Below are 20,477 nucleotides of genomic sequence, written 5' to 3'. Positions count from 1 at the left end.
AGTTGCTAGTCGAAATACCCATGTTTCTTATTTATCCTTCAGTAGGAACATATCAAAAAGAATTGTGAGCCGTTAGGTTTTAATGATGAAAGTTATTTTTTTTAATTGTAAAATTGAATAAAAAATCAATTTTCAAGGTACATTCAATATCCAAATTTTTTATTCAATAAAGAATTTATTTTTTTTTTTTAAATTGCTTCTATGATAAAATTTTAGTGTACCTCCAAAATCAGAAAGATTTTTTCTATTATTATTATTATTATTTTGATTTCATGAATTCTTTAAAAAAATGAGATGATCAATGACTTTGTAATCTGATTATGTGAATTTTTTTTTATACAAGCAATTTTTAAAACATTTTTTTCACATGATTCAAAAGGGAAAACATCAACAATGAAGTATGTGTGTGCTGGTGTATTGATGAATTTTTTTTTTAATCAACTCAACCATTTCAGTAGGAGTGAAGAAAGCATGGAAAAAAAATATTTTATTCACGTGACGTATTGCATGGATAAAAATTGTCAATGTACAAGTTAGTGTACTTTTAATTTATTTCTTCGGCGCGCTTACGGGTAAGTCCATTCGATTATTTGAATTAAAGGTCGTTGCAACACACGTCGCTAGATATTTTTCAAATGCCTCACGTAATGTCACTTTAACAAGACAGCACGCTTGAATGATAGGAGCATACACATCTAAAAAACTGGATTTCGCGTAAGAGGATGTGAGGTTAGCGTTACACGGAGTTGACGAAATGAGTGACGAATTAACAGAAGCTTTTGTATCAAAAAAATCAGGAGTTAATTGGATTAAGCTTAAAGTGTCTGTATTAACAGTACAACTTAAATAAGTTGAAAGATCATTGGTGTTTAATCCCGCCTCATCAAATGTTGGGTCTAAAACTAAAGACGAGCCATCTTGTACATTTTTACTTTGAATGCTAGATAAGGCAATCACAGTATATTTTAAAGGAATTTGAGCATGAATTAAAGCAGCTATTGCGGCGTTAATGGAGCAACTTAAAAGTCCTCCATCATCCACCTCGGGTTGAATCACAACTGTAATTGTACAGTCAAGACATGTTTTTAGTTCAATTATAGATTTTAATGTGTTGTACAAACACACTTGCAAATATTTATACTTTGCTGAAATTTTGCTAGAAGCAGGGCGAAACAAAACAGTTAAACTGGCTTGAGGTGTTGTACCACGAGAATCGACAGTATGACCTTCTCGAGGCCCATACACAGCACCTAAAACACTCGTGAAACCCATCTGAAAGCGTGCTGAACCATGGGCATTACATAAAGGTTGAATTTCACAAGAAAGAGGACGTAAAATAAAATTAGATTGACGTCCATCTGGTCGACCACTGACTGGCAATTGGATTCCCCAAGAATCCATTGTTTTTACTTTCGATTCACAACAAGTTAAGTGAATGTTATCAACACACTTGGCCATTTACAGATTCTTTACATTTAAAAGAAACAATCAGAAAAACAATAAAAAATATCACCTTCGGCTTCATTATGACCTGTTATGCTTTTTGGACCAGGAGGGAACATTCCTTTTCATGCATTTCTGTCAAATAACCACTAGGAGTAATTTGTGGTAGAAAAGCTTTGGAAGTAGTATATTTAAAAGATCCCCCTCTTAAAACGACCTTGCAATAATCACTCACCACCGCTTTTGGAAATAGTTGCTTTATAATTTTTTCATTCAAGTGATAACGGGGTATGCCTTTTAACTCAAAAAAATTAATGACATCTTGAACTGAGATCACACTAGCAATGTTTCTAAAAGACTAATGTTCGTTCTTTTAAAAGTTCTTGTGCTACTTGGCTCATCAACAATCTAAATCTCGACTGAAAGGCACAACAAACGAATTGACGTCATGCAGATGGTGTCGCTTTTGTTTCAATATGTTTAATGAATGTCTTTTATTTTCTCAAAAAAAAAATTAAATTAACCAGAACCGCACTCTAGTGATGGTCCACACTATAAAAGAAGGAATTCAATAAAGTACCTTCGCGTATGCTAACACATTTGGCACCCATCACACTCTTAAATACAATTTCAAATCCACCTGATAACACTTACAGTATCACTCACAAGAAAACCTTCTAAATTCACACGACACGCATTGTCACTGAGTTTGTATGCTGGGAAGAGTAAGAGTATCACTGATCATCGCACTTAAGCATACACGCTTGTGACCAAAGTAGTGCGCGGGCTCTAGTGAAAGTGACCAAAGCTTATTTACGACGGTGGCACGTACCAAGAGTTCGTGCTTGATTTTCATGCCTTTTTAAGAGAAGAATACCTTACGCAGTCTCTTCACTATATTTTTCTATTATAATAAAAGCTAGTTTTGTTACAGAGTCTCTTTCTTTAAAGGTCAGGACGCTCGACGGGACATTTAACTTGGCCTGTCACACTGTATACCTTTATTCAAAATGCAGCACCAGAAGACTACTTTTTCCTGCAGCATAAGGTCACGTAAGCAGTTAGCGAGTCGAATGTTCTAAACGACAATAAATAGACATTGAAAGCGCTTGTTTCGTTAGCTTGGAATAGTGATTGCAACTTCGGAAACGAATGAAACACTTTTTGTCAGTAGTTTTTCTTTTTAAAAATATTACGCGTAAATCGATGAGTCGTGAAAGGAAAGTGTTGTAAAGCATTTCAGGTGCGTGTTATTTAATACAAGAGACGATGGAACGAGTGAGACGCTTCTTGTCACGTCCATGCCCAAGCAGCCAGTCGAAGAAAGAGGTCAAACATTCTTTTCACGAAAGGTTTGAAAATACAAGACTTTATTTGTTTGTAGTTTATTTTTTTAATTAACAAAGGGTGAGAAAGACTACATATTTTGACAAATAGGTTTTTTCTTCCCTATTAGGAATACTGAAAACGTTTCATTTTCACGTTTTGTGTGTGAAAAAGTTAGTGGGGTTGACAGATATTTTTGTTTTAAACATGCTCAGTTTTTTTTTGTATGTATAAAAATTTTTAAAGTCGATGATTCAGTTTGTTGAGCAATTATGAGACTCGGATACTGTATGGTGCCTTTTATTGAAAAAAAATGGTTCGCAAATATTTGGATGGGACGTTTCTGTGTTGGAAGGATTACAAATGAATTTTGTAGGAAGTTGAATATTAAGCCATGGACAAGAGTTTTGTATGTTTTTTTCTTGTTTATATTCAAGAAGGGTGGTAACACGAGTGGGGGTGGGTTGGGCTTTTTGTAAAGGGGCGGTTGGATGCGAGCAAAAAGATAAACGATGATCCATTGCAGCTTTTTGAGCTAATAACGCGGCTTTCTGAGCATCATTATTCGCTTGATGTAAAAATTCAGACACAGGAAAAGCTTCTATATGAATTTGTGATGCATCATTGGGTTTCCAGTGAGCGTACCAAACTTTGTCTTCATCAGACCAGTAAATGCCTGGAATAGAATTTTCAACATGTAAGGATGGAATAGAAGATTTTTTGACATGGTGCGTGTCATTGTCATAAGAAGATGCCGTATTGAAATTATTTTCAAAAGATTCATCTGAGCCTGATTTTTCAGATAATGAAGCATTATAATAATTTCCATGATCGTCTTCTACAACATGAGGGACCTTTTGACGTTTAGGAATGCTATGAGGAGTGACATTGCAAGCTTCTCCCTTATCATTTAATGTTTGTTTCATGGGTGGTGGTGTTTTAATATCTTCCACTAAAAGCTGAGAAGAAGAATGATCTTGGGTTGATTTATTTTTATCGGATTTCGTCATTTTGGAAGCGCGACCGGAATCCACTGCTTCTTTTCTTGTTAAAATTGCATGAAGTCGTGCACGATGAAATCCAAGAAGTTTCGGATTAAAATACTTTCGAATTCGTTGATGCGTTTCAGAATCACTCCAATGAGCTACCCAACGTTGATGTGTTGGGTCCCAACAAACACCTTGAAAAGGAGTATTTAAAGCCATAGTGTCAGGTGTTTTTTTCTTAAGTGTTTCCTTGTTTCTTTTTTTCCAAAGCTTGGTATCTGTAGTTTTTCCAAAGTCATCAACTGAACTGATTTTTTTCTTCTGATACGCCATTTGAGATATAAGAGTTTTGTTACCTGGACAATATTTTTCAAATGTTGAAACATCCACATACGGCATATTTTGAAAAACTTCTTTTGACACGGGAAGTAAACATGTAGACTCATCTTTATGAAGTGTTTTCTTCGTGTCTTGTAAAGGTCTAAATAAAGGATGTTTAAATGGACTCTGCTCTTCTTGCAAAGTTTCGTTCAAAATACATGAAGGTTCACTTGTAGCGCGTGGCACATCTTCAGAGTTGATTAAAGTGTGTGTTTTTTTTTTATTGGCTTTTTGTAAAGGATTTGTAGAAAAAAGACTTGTTTCTTTTGGATGAACAAGAGGGTTTTTTGTAAAAGGTTGCTGCGTGTTGGTTTCATGAATTGAAACAATACGCTCATGATGGGAATCAAGTGGACTTGCTAACGCTTTGTTAACTTGAATAGGAGAAGGATGAGTTACTATCGTTTCACATGTTGTTACAGGAAGTGTTTGAAAAATATAGGAAACGTCATTCGAATAAAATCCAGTGTCCTCAGATTTTCTAAGGGTTACAGGCACTGGGCTTTTACATGAATGACGCTCATAAAAAGAATACGATGCTTCTTTGGAAACTTGTTTTAAAACAACAGTTTTTGAAAGATGAGAACAATTCTTTGTATTGTTACGCGCATCAATCGTGGATTCAACGTCATTTTTGTTTACGATGTCATGACGGGGATGTGTTTTTAATTTTTCTTTTTCTAATAAAGAGCGAATTTCCCCAAAAAGCGAAACCAGAGTATCCAAAATTTTATCTGGATCTTTATTTTGCTTTTCATTGGTTTCGCAAGATGGATGAGCGACTTTAGCATTTTTTATGCACACGGGTTGCCCATCGCTCGTATCACTCGAATTTGAGGTTCGGGAAACAGGAGATGCAATAGACACTTTTTTACAACAAGAAATTAATGCTTCAAAATTCAATGATTTCCATAAATACTGATTATCCATAGGTTTATATCCACCTGTGCCGACAAAAACATCTTTTTTAAGTGGTGTTTTTCCTTCGTCTACATCCAATTTTAATGTTTCCGTCAAACATAACTTCTCGGTGCTTAAAAGCGTCGTTGCATTTTTACCAACCGCTGGTTTCATTCCTTGTTCTTCATCGGCCACTAAAGATGTTGTCGAAAAAGAAGTATCTTTTTGATGAGAAGGATCATTTGTTGACGAAAAACGATGTCCTTGTAGGGTCGATCCACACGATTTCTGCTTACGCATTGTATCAAGAAATTCTAGCATTTCCACAAATTTTTTTGCTATACTATTCGTATCAGAATAGGTATGAGAAAAAGGTAAATGTGTGTCGGGTAAGCCGTCTGCATTTTTCGTAGGCAAATATGAGTTTTGTGTCATCGCACTGGATGGATGTAAATGAAAGAACGGATAAAGACACGTATCTTCAAAAGCCGCATAATAAGAAAAAAGATATGCTAAAGAAGGAGATGTTTGAATCGAAAGTTTATGATACAAACTATTCGATAATCCCGTTCCACCAGTATACTCAGACCATTGAGGTGCAATATATTTGAGTAATTTTAATGCTCTCCACATACATAAAACAACGTCGAAAATTATATTAGAAGAAATCGTATTCGGACTATTTTGTAAAGCATGGTATGTTTTTTGAATAAAATCCGGATCAACATTGAAATCCGGTTTTAAATCATGCACGTTGTCTTCTTTTAATGATTCCTTGTCTAGCGGGCATTCCTCAACCGTTTTATCGCTTTCCATGGTGTAGCTAATTTATATAAATAATAAAATCGTTTCGTTAAAATTAAATCGTTTTCCTAGCATTCATTAAAAGAAACAAAAAAAAAATACAGCTATTAATTTTTTTGGAAAACAATTTAGAGTGTTTTCGAAAAATAGATGAAAGTCAATTCAGTCAGCACTTTGATCAATTTTGGATTTTTAGGAAATGACAACTTTTTTATTCAGCTATTTTAATCGACTATAAAAAAATGAGGATGAAATTCAATTCAGTCAGCACTTTGATCAATTTTGGATTTTTATGGAAATACAACTTTTTTATTCAATTATTTTAATTGAATATAAAAAAAAGAGTTGCTTGTACTATAAAAAATGTCTTGTATAGTCTTTATAAAAAATTAATGAAATTGACAAAAATTGTAAAGTATGGTATCTTTTTAAAAGATATTGACCATTGCTATTCCACTTGTTTCAATCAATTGACATGTGACTCTTCGAATCATAAAAAACTATCAAAACGAAAAAACAAAAGAAAAATGACTCCAAGGGAGACTACACCAAAATCTATTAAAACTGAATCGTAAGGATGTTGATTTAATGATAGAAAACCTATTTTGAAATGGAATTACTTCAAAAAAAGCATTTAATTCCCGAAACCTTTGTATATTAAACAAAAAAAAATATTACACAAGTCCATATTTTCTAGTATTAAGGTAGATGTTGGGAAAAAAAAAATCAAGTGAAACGATACAAAAGTATTAAAATTCTATAAAGCGGTTTCAAAATTAAAGAAGCAGCAAGAAAGTCAAAGAAGAATTTAACAGACACACTCAAAAAGAGTATTTAAAAAAAAACATTCAAAAAAATAGATTAATTATATACAAATTTCATTTGACATTTAATTTTTTGGATTAAACGTTTGACACGACACAGATAATAGAGAATGACAACCGTCAAAAACAAAAAATTAAAAAAAAAAAACTTTGCAGCCGTTACGTAGGATTGTCAGTTTAGATTGAAAAAGAATTGCAATAAATGTCAATCGTTGACACTTTAAATTGAGACGTACTTCAACTCAGTTTCATTAAGGTTATTAAACCATTGTCACTGCATTTGTGGTTCAGGCAAACGGACACACGGGCGTGCAGGGTGGCACAGTTGCTTAGGAATACTTATGGGTTCTCAATTTATTATCACTAAGAAAATGCAATTCCATTCTTTATTAAAACATTAAAAAAAAGATATGAATGAAATTTTCATAAAATGTCAACATGTTAGAGATTCGTGTCTCTTATTAGTACTTTTTTTTTTCTTTTCGTATGACTCGACAAAAACGCAAAAAAATAAAGAATTGGTTTTTTCAAATTTAACTTGGTAATCTTTTTGTTAACATTTTCCCAAAAGAGTGCATGTAAAAATCCATTCTTTCATTAGAGTAAAAAACATTACACTAATATGTTATCACACTAACAAAGCCACAAGGCAGTAGAACGTCCATGTTAGAGTCTCCATTGCTTGTTATTTTCAACAAGCATGCCAGCAAAAGTTTGCGTGCGGAACTCGAGTCGTTTGGACACTATCGAAATGTTGTAACGGCCCATTCTTCCATTCAGCGTCATCTTCCTAACGCATTTCCGTGTGCGCGTTACATGACATAAAAGGCACTTTCACTTCCGAAGGATTGTTAGGAAGCGACTTTAATCGGTTGAAGGTTTCAACGATTCCACAGTAAGTTTAAAGTTGATGCATGTTGTTTAAGCATCACAATGTGGGTATGGCAACACAATGCCGAATTCCACTGTAAAGAAGAGATAGAAAATGGAATGCTTTCCATTAAAGCGTAAAGTTTTTTTTTTTTTTTACTCTTGTTAAAAAATTAAAGTCGGAATGGGGAACGTATTTTTATGAAAAACGCAGTTTGGCGTTCATTAAGTTACAAATACATGATACTACAAGTACATAGTTTGATTAAGTTTTCGTTTAAGGAGTTTTAAGTGGACACATTAAATAGAAAAACTTGATGCAGTTTTAAATGTTTTTTTTTACGCAGACGAATTTTCGTGACGTTGTGAAAAACAAGTTCACTTTGTTTTCTACGGTGGTGACGTCCTTAATTGGTGGCTTGGTTGACTCGTGAGTCGTGAGAAAGGTTATACCAGTGATTGTAACCTAGTAGAGGGCTAAGTCTTTAGAATACGTATGATACAGATGTGTATTACGCCTCTCGAAGATGAGTGACATGCCGAAACCTGGCATCTTTGTATTTTGAGGGATCATTAGCTCGATAGAAAGAGCTTATTTATTAATGGATTGTTAGAAAGGAGTCAAACAAACTCCTTCTGATAGGAAGTATGTGAAATCTGTTCGTTTCAGTTATTTCAAAAAATGACGCAGATTGTCTTTCTACACAAAACGTGTGAAGAAGATAATTAAGACTTTGCGTCACAACAATTGTGTGGAAACGCTATTAGTAGACTTTTTAAAAGTCCATTATAAATTTGATTAAATTGTGCAAAACTTAGCACATTTGGAAACAATCGTTAGCCTTAGATGGAGATTTTTTTGACACGTTCAATATCATACAATAGTCCATTCTACGTAACATAACACATTGTTAACTTTTACAAAAAATAGTGTTATAAGCTTATTAAAATCATAAAACCTTTGGAGTGGTAAGAAAAAAAAAAATTAATGTTTCCTACCGTAGCATTTAGAAGTTGTGAAGGGTAAAACATGATAAAAGGCTGTTTCAATAGGACCCATTCTAATGGAAAGAAAAGAAAAAAAAAATTGATTGAAATGGAGAAAAACAATAATGTTTGGATTGGTTGGGAAAAAGAAATGACACAATTGGTTGATGGGGCCACGTCTTCCAGTGTGTTTTCCACTTATGATCAGACAATAAAAAAAAATGAAGCGTCGAATGCATTATCTCAAGTGTCATTTAATGTAACGTTCAATTGCGTGTTCTTTCATTAGCAATAAAAAGCTAAAAGTTATAAAAACTATGACCATTTTAGTTTTTTTTGGTAGGAATACTTTACGTACTATGAATCAAGTAAAGCAATTAATAACCCTAACAATCCTTACCTGTGGATTTTACTGCATAGAAACGGGTTACCATAAAATTTGTGTATTGACCAACAATATGTGTTTCAATGATTTGAATTCATCTAAAAATGCGGCTTAGTGTCCTTTTGATAGGTTTTTCGGTTTTGAATGACTTGCTTGTGGACGCCCGAAACCGTAGGGAACAAAATGAACAAGTTTTTTTCAAAACCACGTATCCCTCGTACATTCAAGATAAACAAATTAGTGGCAAACGGCATCATGGAGCGACCCATTGTGATACCAATCTTGTTCTTTGTACTGTGTCTCTTTGTGTTCAAACACAAGACATTGTTGAAACGCTGAAATCTTTGCATGTGAAATGTCCCGTCTTTGGTATTTTATTATTTTTGAACAATATGAAACCTTAGTGTTTTCTTACGCGGTAGGAAAAATAGTCGATTACAACAGTCATTTAGGTACATTTTTGAACGCATGGTTGGACACAAAACAAGAAACTGTATGTTTTTTGTAAAACACAAATCTAATAAGAGTTTCTTTTTGTTTATTCAACTGAAGAATCTTTCTCCTTTTTGGATTGTGATGATTGCTTCTCAATCACAAAAACAAATTGAGGTAGTTCCAAGGTAGCATAAGGTCTTCCGTTTACTTTTCCTTTACAGAAAACTCGTGCGTCCCTCAAAACCCATGAATATCAAGACCAAACATTGAAACCATTTCCAATTCATGAAGCCATTCATTCAGTAGCGACTCTCTTTGTTTAATTAACGTTACAGTCATCCTGATTCTTGCAATAAGCTTTCTCAACTAAGTTTCGTTTTTGTTTTACTTGAAATTTTTTTCACTTTGGCCCAACATTTAATGAGTGTATTTTTTTTTCTTTATCCGTTAAAGCGGCACAATAAAATGGCATTGAGAGAGATTCACACATTTTTCGTGTGGCTTGTTAAAGTGATTTACTATTCTTTCCTTTTAAAACCTTTTTTTTTTGAAATGTAAAAAAAAAAAAAAGTTTGTATACAAAAGACTCCATTTTCAAATCATGAGATATGCTTTAAATACTTTCCAGTAGAGATTTCACGCTGGTGTAAAAGTGAGTTGATGACAATAATAGTTTCTGTGAATCAAAATGAATTCAATAGTATCCATCCATTTAAAAAAAAAAAAATTTTTTTAAATGCAATTTAATAGTCATTTTTACCAGAACGACAACATTTTTTTTTTTGTTTTTTATTGAGATTCATTTGGGTGCATGAACCAAAAAAAACACACCGGTTTTTAGCTCAAATGGTTCATGTGTAGTCTTCTATTGGTGGCGCGTAACGATTCCAATTCTAACCGAAAAAATGTAATTGAACACTCATTTTAAATTTTTCGGTCATATTCAGTTTTTTTTCTAAGTAAAGAATTTCAGTGCATTAACTCTGCTTTTTGTAAACATAGGTAAATCTTTAGCCAAAGGCCCTGATACAATTCAAACGAATTTTAACGCAATCCTCGTGTTGTAATCGTAGTGGTTTATTATAAGCACTTTCAAAATCAAAAACTTCAGTCAAAATTAGTCCGAGTTTTTCAATTCAAACTTTTTGTTTTTTACTTAACTAGTAGTAGTTCTTGAAACAAAACTAAAAATACTGCAAAATCACAATGTATTTAAAAAGTTCATATTCTAACATATCGACGGTGTACTTTGTTAATGTTATTTCAATCTTGACTATAACAAAGTTTTGTTTCATTTCATGAGTCAAAAATTAATAAAAAGAACAGGATTATTGATTAGATCCGAAAATGTCACAAGTCCTATGACTTATTGCCATTTTTGTGTTTTAGTAAGATATGAAACCAAAATTTTCGTTTAAAAAAAAAATGATAAACACTTTTGCTCTCTATACCATCTAAAATTACTTTAAGAATAGCCTATAAAGCTGTATTATGCGCTCTGTAAAATGCCTATTACAGTAACAGACTCGTTACTTGTTCTTTCAGCAGTAGGAAGTGAAGGTGTATGATAAGCTTTCCAAAAAATGCATCATGCTGTAATTTTCACTTTATACATATTTTTAAAACTTGTTTAAAAATGCACACGTTGTATGCAAAACCTTATTAAACATAAAAAAATTTAAAACGGTTCATAGTGGTGAAGAAAATGTCAGATTCTTCAGAACAAAACATAACCAATGTCAATTGGCACAAGTGAAAGTGTTCTAATAAACAACCTTGTGATATACCGGAAAAAAACGATTGAGTTCCTTCACACTAATGATTATAAAATTGTTTAAAATGAATTAGAAATCATATTTCGTTTCAAGCGCCATTGTTATAAGAAAATAAGGATTGGAAAGTGGGTTTAGAGGTAGTTAAAGTCCATTTGAAAGATCTAAACAGATTGAAAGATAGAAGGAACCGGGAGGTTTGAAAACATTATTACCTTGAGCAAATAATAAGTGTATAAATGAGAGACAAAGTGGATTGAAATGTAGACGCATGTTCTAAAGGGTGTAAACTATTAACATTAAAAAAATGGTCTATTGTGTTTTTGAAATCTTGATAACGTTCAAGACCTTGTTGCTGAATATGTAATTGACTGATTAAAACCTTAGGGGTATAAGAAAGGGAGTCTGTAGATAAACAAAACGCGGATAAAAGTGTCAGTTTGTCGAAATCTAAAACTTTGCGACACTGCGAACAACAAAGCTACAAAGAGGACATTTAAGTGAACACAATCAAATTAATTAAAAAAAATTGTTACCTTAATAGCATTAATTTCTATATTCATTGTATCTAATTGAATATCATAACTAACATAAAAACTATCGTCCGTAACAGATTCATTTTGTAATAATCCTTCTCCCATAATTTCAAAACAAAATGTACAGACAGGCACTGATTCCCCTTGTGATTTCCAAGCATCTATTTCAGTTAGAGATGCATCAATTTCAAATAATGAACGGCACAACACAAGATCTGATGCTACGGTTTTACAACGTAATAACGAAGTAATTGATGGAAAAGGATAAAGACATAACTCATTATTTTTAATATTTCTTAGGATATTTTTAATATTTAGTTTCATGTCATGAGTTTCTTTAGAAGTCTGTTTACTTTTAATTATACAAGAATTCTGCATTTCTAGTTTTATTCCACACTCTTTGGTGTAATTATTGATGCTGTTCATCAAGTCAGATAAGGTTCAGAAGAAATACCGTATATACACATAGGAATGTAATAATCAATTTAGTTGAATAGTATTGCAATTTAAAAAAAAACATTAATCTTTCCAATTTCATAGGGACGTACACAGTCAAAATACATAATTTTTTTAGGGGATGAAAAAGACGTTTTTTTTAAAAAAAAAAGTAAACAAAAATTGAACAACCTTTTTCATTCTCTAATGTCGTTTACGCAAAAAAAAAGAAAAATAGAAATACACTAGATAAGAAAAAATTATATGATACCATTAAATACGTTTACTAACACTTTTTATGTGGTTTACTTTTTTGTCATAAGTTCTCTTATCCTTCTGTTGAATGAGAAAAGACGCAATGAAAAAGATTTTGTTCATGCATATTGATTCATTTAAGAAAGAAATAAACACATTTGTGTTTTTCATAAAAATGTAAGACTTTTTGTTACCTTAATACGCTTCAACAAGAATTTCTTAAAGTTAGTACTACATTTTATCAGGGTACGGAAGGAAGTCCTTACCGTCCATATACGGTAAAAGAACTGCAGGAATACGAACACCATAAGGTGTTTGATTGTTCTCCAACACACAACACATAGTGCGCTGTGTTGCCACTAAGGTTCCATTAAGCAAATGAACATAACGTTTTTCTCTTTCTCCTTGTTTCGGATGTCCATAACGAATTTCAAGTGCTCGAGACTACAAAGATACGTATTAAATTTTATAAAAATTATTTTGTGTTTACTTGATAATCTAAGCAGTTGGAACAAGAAACAAGTTCTCTATAGTCATTATAACCAGGAAACCAAGCCTCAAGATCATATTTGATCGAAGCTGCATCATTTAAAGCGCCGGAAACAATGGAAATCACTCTGTAAGGAATTTCCAAACTTTCGTAAAATTCTTGAGATGTTCGAAGCATTTCCTCATGCAATTCTTGCGACTCTTCAGGACTCGCTACTATAAATTGCTCTATTTTCTCAAATTGATGCACACGAAAGATGCCTCTTATATCCTTCCCATGTGCTCCAGCTTCTTTACGAAAACATGTGGAAAACCCCACATATCTATAAAACAATATTTAGTTTTAAATCCCCAGTGCTATTCTGTTTCATTGTACTTGTAGGGCAAAGACTTAGGATCAACAAATTCCCCACGATGTAAAGCTGAAATTGGTTGTTCAGAAGTTGCAATAAGTAGTAAGTCATCTTTGTCTTCCATTGAATTCTTAGAAACAGGTATCTACAAGAAACATTTTTTCTTGTTAAGCCGTGTGAAGAAGATACGTTAGAAGAAAAAATTACTTGATACAAATTTTCTGAAAAGTCACCCAACTCTGCAGTTTCTTGCATGATCTCCCGACGAATAAAGTAAGGAGGCTGAATATCTGTATACCCACGTTTTCGTAAAAAAGAAAGTCCATAATTGATTAATGCCATATTTAGCATCACACCAACGCCTTTAAGAAAATATCCTCTATGAAACACAATTTTTCATTTTGCAATTGATTTCTAAAGGATAATCTAAAGTCAAGTTAAACTGTAAGCTTGACCTACAAAAACATTATACTCTAGAGTTGAAAAAAGTACCTATGACCAGAAAGCTCAGCTCCTTTTTTTAGATTAATCATTTGAAGTCTTTCCATGATTTCATGGTGGGGTAGCATTTTTTCTTTAAAATACGCCTCTCTCCAAACAGTGAGAATCTGTTATAAAAAAAAAATTTTTGTACCAATTGGTGCGCCCAAGCACATTGTGTACCTTGTTATTTTTCTCATCATTACTTTGCACTACAGAAGTATGAACAAGATTGCCTATTTTCGACAAATGCTTATCGCACAACGCTTTCGCTTCAGAACAAGCGATTTCGAGGTTTTTTATAGTTTGTTTTGTTTGCGAAGCTTTTTGAACAAGCTCTTCTCGAACTTCCTTTGAAACACCTTTTCCTATTTCACGTGTAATAAGATTCATTTCTTTTTTGGCAGCTTCCATAGAAAAAATTAGTTGACGCCATTTTTTATCTAAGTCTATAACCTAAGAGAAGGAATAGAAAACGAACAAAAAGCATAAAAAAGAACTGTTTACAGTATCAACTAAGCTTCCATCGCGGCCTCGTTTAATCTCCGATTCCCGAACAATTAGTGGATTTCCTCCTCTATCGACTCGGAGAAGATTGATATCAATCTATTATCAACAAAAAAACCACAATTGAAATATTATTAGCAAAAAAAAAAACACTTTTACAGGCATTTGCAGAGATGGTAACAATTTTTTTCAATTGATGTTAAAACTCTAATAATATTTTTTTTTTAAAACACAGTACGCGAAACAGACAGTTTTGCATGTACTGAATTTCTTTTTCGCCGCTGTGTTCTTCTACTAATGTTTGAGGTGTCACTTATTTCTACTGATAATTGAAGTACAATAAAGAATAAACACTTGACATGGATTTTTTTAAAGACACATAATTCACGTTTTTGTCGTTTTAAATATATGATTTAAATGGTCGCAATCCTGTAGATATGACGATCGCTCGAAAGTTACAAAAAGTCCCAAATGGTCCGAAGGAGTTTTTCCAGTAGAGGGAAGTTTTTCTTTTCCAATTAACTGAAACGCTATAGGCCTCCATAATAAAGTTGAATCCTTTTTAGTGTATAAATACATACGATCAAGTCGCATTCTAGTTCATCACAAAAGAAAGAGAGTTGAATATAGCACGGCTTTGTCTCATAAAAATTTTATAATGTGTTGTCCACTATTTACTTGACATAAAAACGTTTGACACTATCTTCAGAATAATAGCTGGAATCCCAGGTATATCGTGTTGAAGAATCGGAGCCTAAATACTTTGACATGTTGACCTTACACACCTTACTCACAAAGAACGTGCTTACTTCCCAAATATCTACCAAATGAATACCCATAGTCTCCATTGTTTTTAAAACACACTTAGCCTCCTTGTCACGAATATTTAAATCACCTCCAAAAATGCAAAGGCTTGCTTCATTATCGTTCACGATTCTTAAACATAAAAGATGACGCTATTTTGAGAAGAAACAAAGTTGTTTACCGAAACATTTCTAAAAACGTTGTTTGCATTTGATTAACTCGTTCATTGCGTCTTTAAAAAAAAAGAGAAAATTTCAAAAGAAAATTATACGCTACTTCGTTCTACTAACGATTCAGTGCAGCTTTCCAGATGAGCTGTAAGAAAGCATACGGGTTCCTGATTAAATACTTTAAATCAGTAAGAAACGGATTGGCGTTCCCTACAGTGTCATTAAGTAGATCACAAGTGACGAAAAGCAAGTGACGTCCCATTTGCGATTCAGGAAACCGTAACGTTTTCATTTGAAAACTATCTAAAAATAATACACATGAAATAAAAATCATAGAGAATTAACAAGTCAGAATAAAGGAAAAATAGGTCATTTTCAAATGCTTATTTTTTCCATGCTGAAGTATAAGTTGAGACAAAAAATGAGAGTCTTATTCTAAGAAAATTAAATACATTTACTGAAGCCAATGTTGACCTGAAGAAGCCTTAAACTTTGTCTTTAAAAGCAAAAGAACACAATAGTATGGGGCATCATATAATTCTTGTCTGTTAAAAAATTGTACTGATGACAGGCATTTGAAAAATATGCTACATTTCACAGCGTATAGGATGATATGTTGGAGATAATATGGTTCCTATCATTTCCTGAATATCAACAAAGATACAGTTTTGGCAGTAGATCCGAAAACTAGACCATACAAACGTGGAGTCTATAACTTCTTGTAAGTAAATAACATCGGGGTGAATCTTAGTAAGGGTTGCCAGAATAGACTTTGTTCTATCGATCAAATTATTGCTGTTTAATCCATCGATATTCCTAGTTTGTATAAAAAAAATAGAGAGAGACACGAAAATGCTGTGGCCGTTCTGAAATGATATTAACCCACCAGGAAACGATTTTTAATTGAGAAACACGTGTTTTTTTTTTTGGAGCAAAAAAGGAGTTTAAAGTACTGTCGTTAAGTTTTTTTTCTTTATCAGATTCTAGGCTGCCGTTAGTGGGATTCAGACACAGTTGAGAACCGGTAGAACGTCGACCCTGGTAACACACAAAATAATTCAATATAGGGAGTTAATTCATAGCTAACAAGTAAATAATCAACGCGTGGGTCGCCTAGAAAACATTTTAATAATTACGATCCAATTGAAAGGTAAGAAAACTGACTTTGAGGTAGGCATGGCATAAATTTCCCTTGATGGGTTCTATTGCCGTGGTATTGCACGCACATTGTCTTAAGTTTTGTCTTTCTCGTCGTAACACAGTCTACTTTTGAATCCGTTAAAAGTAAGGAATCTTTCTTTTTCTTTTTATCCTGTTCCTTCATTTTGATTAAGTATCCTGATCGTCGTTTGAATTCGATTAAGAAGTACCGACACTTTGAATTAAGTGACCACTTTTTAATAAAATATTCTTTTAGAATCTCAAAAGAGTTACGATGCTTTAATTTAATATGTTGTTTGGATACTTTTTACAAAATTCTGAAAAATAACACGGATTTAATTTGTTCATCATACTACTTGTGTAAAGAAAAATTTTGACTAGTAAAGAGAAGAAACAATTTTTTGTCATTGCCGATTAAGAAAAGCCGAGAGTCAAGAAGATGAGTGGCATACACACGAACGCTTTGCAAAAATAAAGAATCAATTTTTAATACTGATTCTACTGTGCCGCAATGACTTTTTTAAAAAACAGGTATAGTAAGTGGAAGATATTGTATTCATTATAACGTTATATAATGAATTTATCTAATAATAAAGAGAAGGAAAGAGGTTTTGCTCCACAAGATGAAGAAGTGTTTGAAAAGACTTATAGTTCAAAAGAAAATCTTTTCCAAAAAAGACGCGAAAAAGCTATATTAGCTTTAAGCCGTGCGAAAGCCAAGAGTAATGGCTCAATTGAATGCCAAATTGGTTGTGCCGAAGCATTAGATAATTCGAAAGGTAATGTAAAGTTTTTACTTTTTACGACATTGTTTTAGTTTTGTGTCAAAGTAGATCCATTAGATCAATTTATGGAAAAAATTGAAAATGAGCTGAAAGAAGATGCCAGTGTACGTTTTTTTGTATGAAAACATCATCATAATAAATTTGAATTTCTTCTTTTTAGAAAAAAAAAGAGACTTCTTTTTCTCAAATGATAAGTACAGAAGAACGGTTTGAAAACGACGAAGACACTTTAGCTGATATTACGGAATTAATGGAAAAGAAGGTACATTTTTTTTTTTGTGAAAGAAAAACTTTTGCTTTAAATGTTTTGCTTTTATAGATAGAAAATCAGCGCGATTTTATAGATTCCGATGATGAATTAGAGATTGACGAAAATGGAAATTTAAAGCCAAAAAAGTTACAAAGAAAATTAATACCTCTTGTAGATCACTCAATGAGAGATTATAAACCGTTTCAACGTGTAGGCGTCCTTTTTTTAATGTCATTAAAGGATTTCTCTGAACTATTCTACCGTCTTCATAAGTCTTTTTTAAATGTGCAATGATTTTATAGAATATTTATAAAGAACCAGCTGAATTGGCTTCCCTTTCGTTCGATGTTCGGGCTGAGTTTCGTAATGAAAAAAAAATTTCTGTTGCAGGGTATCAAGTGCCTCAGCCTATTCATACATTTAGCCAATTAAAAAGTATTGTTGAACAAGTAAGACTTGTGTTTTTCCTTCAGGATTAAAGTAGAATTTATATAAGATTATTTAGAGGTTACTTCAGAATATTCTTCTGGAAAAACATTATGAACCGACACCTATTCAAGCACAATTGATCCCTATTGTTTTGTCTGGTTATGATGTCGTAGCTATCGCGGAAACGGGTGCGGGTAAAACGGAAGGATATTTAATTCCGACAATCCAGCATGTCTGTAAAGTGTTAGACAGTTGGTCTCTGGTAAACGAAAATTGATGGTAAAGCAAGAAAGGTATAACGTTGTTTTGTATGGATGTCATTAAAGGTGAAAATGAAACCTAAAGAGGGTCCCATTTCATTGATATTGTCACCTACTAGGTAGTTTATTAGTACTGAAATTGACTATAACAATTTTTTTTTTTTTAACTATAAGAGAACTTGCAATGCAAACTTTTAAAATAGCGAAGCGATTGTGTATGTCACTTAATTTACGGGTTTCATGTTTTTCTGGAGGCTACGATAAAACACAACAAGTTAAAGAAATTCGAGCGGGTTGTGAAATATGTGTGGGAACACCAGGGAGGATTATTGATTTGTGCACGCTTCACGGTACAAATGATTTTAATTATGAACAAGCTTTTTTTTTGTGGCTAGCTGAGTTAGTAGGTTTTGTTAACTTTAGGTTCGGTTCAAATGTCTCTGCAAAGTGTTACGTTGTTCATTTTGGATGAAGCGGATCGTATGTTGAATTTGGATTTCAACGAACCGATTCTTTCAATTCATCAAGCATTAAGACCCGATAGACAGATGGTTTTTGTCTCAGCATCGTTTCCAGCTGAATTGGAAAAATTGATGTTAAGATTGGTACCGAAACCTCCAATGAGGGTAACAGTGGGAAACAAAGGAAAAGTACGCTGTTTTTCTTTCTACTATTAAAATTGAATAAGTTTCATGTATCCTTTTGTTTTACGTTTTTTTTTTAGGTTACTGAGAGTGTCGCGGAACTCGTTAAAGTTTTTCGAACAGCTTCAGAGAAATTACAGTGGATACGTATGTTGTGATTTAATATGTAAAGGATGCACTTATATGTTTTTTGAAATGGTGTGTACTATTAGAAACGTTTTCGTTACAACATGCTAAGAGCAATTATTGTACTCTAGTATTTTGCAAATCACGACAGGGAGCAATGGAGTTATGCGAAGAATTGGGAAAAATACAAGATAAAGAATTTGTACAACTTACAAAAGATGGGAGCCAAACGGGAGCATTCAAAAGAATTATGTGCCGTTATCTTCATGGTGACATGTCGCAAGAAGAAAGAGAAACCGTGATGCATAATTTTCGAGAAAAAAAATTTTCTTTTTTGATCTCAACAGATATTGCTTCACGAGGTTTAAATCTTCCATTTTGTGACACAGTAAATATTTTTTTCTGTTAAATAAAAATGAACCACACTATCATCAGGTTGTTAATTTCGATACAGCAAAAGATTGGGAAACATATCTGCATCGTGTAGGAAGAGCGGTTATTCAAGAAAAAAGGGATGTTAAAGGAAAAGCTTACTCACTTTTAGTTCATGGAAATACGTTGGATCAATGGATGGCTGGAATGCTTGTTGAAAGTTTAAAACAAAAAGAAGTGGACCCGCCGCGTGTTCTTTTTGAATTCGCAATGACTCATGGTCACATTAACGTGTCGTTCTAATAATTAAAAAGTGTTGTTTTTGTGTGTGTATATATATATATAGAAGCATTTCGCGCTGCGCAACTCTGCGGAAAATCTTTTTTCCAAACTTCAGCAGGAAACAAAAAGGGTAAAAATAAGACGTCGCAAAACTGCTCCATGATTGGAATCGGGTAAAATAATTTTTCAAACGATTATTCGTTTTGTCTTTACAATACTGCTGGTTTAAAAGATCATTCATTTTAATACTTTTAGCTAACTGAACAAATTTGTTTTTTCTTTTTCTGTGTGTGTAGATACACGTCAAATAACACAAGTGTGAAAAAAGCCTCAGCGAATGCTCCCCGTTTTGTTCGTGAAACATCCAGTTTAACGTTACAGGTCGCTCAGCCTTTGAAACGTCGATGGGACACAGAAGAAGATGTTTTAAAACAAGGATGTGTAGGTGACATCTGTAGAGGGTATACAATGAGGACAACGGAGAACAGTGTGAATGAAGAGTGTGTACCAAGTTTTACCGGAAAGCGTTTGAAAATTTTTAGTGCGACCGATGACATTTCCTCGTCAGATGATGAGAAACCAACGCCACAACAAACACCAATAAGTGACATAGTGAACCACCCAAAAGAGCAAAAGTTTAGTATCAGTGGTAAAAATGTTCAAGAAACTCTAAGAAAAGTGTCACGCTGGGAATAGCGCCAACTTTTTTGTTTCCATTAATGAAAATACAAGTCATAAAAAACTATCATTTTTGTTTTGAATTAAACATACGCATTGATGTTTAATGAAAGAGGCAATTAAGGAAACTTTTATTCTAGTAGTATCTGTAAATCAGTAAAATAGTCTCGCGTCACTGAGGTGAATTAAAGGTGAGCATGTGGTGGTGATCGTACTTTTTTTCTGGAATGATTGAAAGCCCTTCAACCGTTCAACGACCTTACACAAAAAAACCAGTACCATGTGACGAAGACACTTTGGAAAAACATAAAGCTTTAAAAGATTTTTTGACGGGTCATAATGGTGAAA

General features: G+C 33.1%; 7 protein-coding genes across 11 annotated transcripts; 3 read left to right on the top strand and 4 right to left on the bottom strand.

Annotated features, from left to right (window-relative positions):
• Nucleotides 1-410: 410 nt before the first annotated feature.
• LOC128883089 (uncharacterized) lies at nt 411-8,366 on the bottom strand. The gene is made up of 2 exons (XM_054135096.1): nt 2,098-8,366; nt 411-2,034 (listed from the first exon to the last, which is right to left on the bottom strand). Exon 1 carries the CDS (start codon nt 5,850-5,852, stop codon nt 3,024-3,026), a length of 2,829 nt encoding a protein of 942 aa, XP_053991071.1. The 5' UTR covers nt 5,853-8,366; the 3' UTR covers nt 411-2,034; nt 2,098-3,023.
• Nucleotides 550-1,401, bottom strand: LOC128883112 (uncharacterized). Its single transcript, XM_054135123.1, has one exon. The coding sequence runs from the start codon at nt 1,399-1,401 to the stop codon at nt 550-552; it is 852 nt and encodes a 283-aa protein (XP_053991098.1).
• Nucleotides 8,367-8,611: 245 nt separating the features above from the next.
• Nucleotides 8,612-9,836, top strand: LOC128882998 (uncharacterized). Its single transcript, XM_054134928.1, has 6 exons — nt 8,612-8,780; nt 8,865-8,947; nt 9,022-9,275; nt 9,329-9,399; nt 9,459-9,515; nt 9,563-9,836. Exons 1-6 carry the CDS (start codon nt 8,631-8,633, stop codon nt 9,662-9,664), a joined length of 717 nt encoding a protein of 238 aa, XP_053990903.1. The 5' UTR covers nt 8,612-8,630; the 3' UTR covers nt 9,665-9,836.
• A 1,093-nt stretch (nt 9,837-10,929) lies between these two features.
• On the bottom strand, nt 10,930-14,462 carry LOC128882961 (uncharacterized). The gene is made up of 11 exons (XM_054134842.1): nt 14,328-14,462; nt 14,169-14,267; nt 13,845-14,117; nt 13,674-13,789; nt 13,389-13,560; nt 13,205-13,326; nt 12,830-13,151; nt 12,534-12,783; nt 11,650-12,420; nt 11,329-11,594; nt 10,930-11,277 (listed from the first exon to the last, which is right to left on the bottom strand). The coding sequence occupies exons 1-8, from the start codon at nt 14,331-14,333 to the stop codon at nt 12,571-12,573; spliced, it is 1,323 nt and encodes a 440-aa protein (XP_053990817.1). The 5' UTR covers nt 14,334-14,462; the 3' UTR covers nt 10,930-11,277; nt 11,329-11,594; nt 11,650-12,420; nt 12,534-12,570.
• Nucleotides 14,341-20,109, bottom strand: LOC128882963 (tyrosyl-DNA phosphodiesterase 2-like). Of its 4 annotated transcripts, none has more exons than XM_054134845.1 (16): nt 19,970-20,109; nt 19,336-19,903; nt 19,011-19,271; nt 16,307-16,620; nt 16,230-16,255; nt 16,029-16,180; nt 15,841-15,958; nt 15,734-15,786; nt 15,617-15,687; nt 15,357-15,445; nt 15,263-15,309; nt 15,154-15,204; nt 14,978-15,104; nt 14,847-14,929; nt 14,557-14,763; nt 14,341-14,490 (listed from the first exon to the last, which is right to left on the bottom strand). In XM_054134845.1, exons 4-16 carry the CDS (start codon nt 16,464-16,466, stop codon nt 14,478-14,480), a joined length of 1,197 nt encoding a protein of 398 aa, XP_053990820.1. In that variant the 5' UTR covers nt 16,467-16,620; nt 19,011-19,271; nt 19,336-19,903; nt 19,970-20,109; the 3' UTR covers nt 14,341-14,477. The 4 variants fall into 4 exon arrangements, with proteins under 4 accessions (XP_053990820.1, XP_053990821.1, XP_053990819.1 ...); XM_054134846.1 differs by having other exon boundaries at nt 19,332-19,903; nt 19,960-20,102; XM_054134844.1 differs by having other exon boundaries at nt 19,960-20,102.
• LOC128882964 (ATP-dependent RNA helicase DDX42-like) lies at nt 16,614-17,646 on the top strand. 2 transcript variants are annotated; one of them, XM_054134850.1, is made up of 4 exons: nt 16,614-17,082; nt 17,137-17,192; nt 17,249-17,350; nt 17,408-17,646. In XM_054134850.1, the coding sequence occupies exons 1-4, from the start codon at nt 16,878-16,880 to the stop codon at nt 17,630-17,632; spliced, it is 588 nt and encodes a 195-aa protein (XP_053990825.1). In that variant the 5' UTR covers nt 16,614-16,877; the 3' UTR covers nt 17,633-17,646. The 2 variants fall into 2 exon arrangements, with proteins under 2 accessions (XP_053990825.1, XP_053990823.1); XM_054134848.1 differs by having other exon boundaries at nt 17,134-17,192.
• LOC128882962 (uncharacterized) lies at nt 17,646-20,349 on the top strand. Its single transcript, XM_054134843.1, has 10 exons — nt 17,646-17,787; nt 17,844-18,029; nt 18,094-18,146; nt 18,202-18,377; nt 18,451-18,677; nt 18,752-18,818; nt 18,884-19,185; nt 19,233-19,449; nt 19,516-19,624; nt 19,748-20,349. Exons 3-10 carry the CDS (start codon nt 18,100-18,102, stop codon nt 20,145-20,147), a joined length of 1,545 nt encoding a protein of 514 aa, XP_053990818.1. The 5' UTR covers nt 17,646-17,787; nt 17,844-18,029; nt 18,094-18,099; the 3' UTR covers nt 20,148-20,349.
• The last annotated feature ends 128 nt before the right edge of the window (nt 20,350-20,477 follow it).

The sequence above is a fragment of the Hylaeus volcanicus genome, unplaced genomic scaffold (assembly GCF_026283585.1).
Source record: "Hylaeus volcanicus isolate JK05 unplaced genomic scaffold, UHH_iyHylVolc1.0_haploid 12197, whole genome shotgun sequence".
NCBI lineage: Eukaryota > Metazoa > Arthropoda > Insecta > Hymenoptera > Colletidae > Hylaeus > Hylaeus volcanicus.
This window is presented reverse-complemented; position numbering and strand designations above follow the sequence as displayed.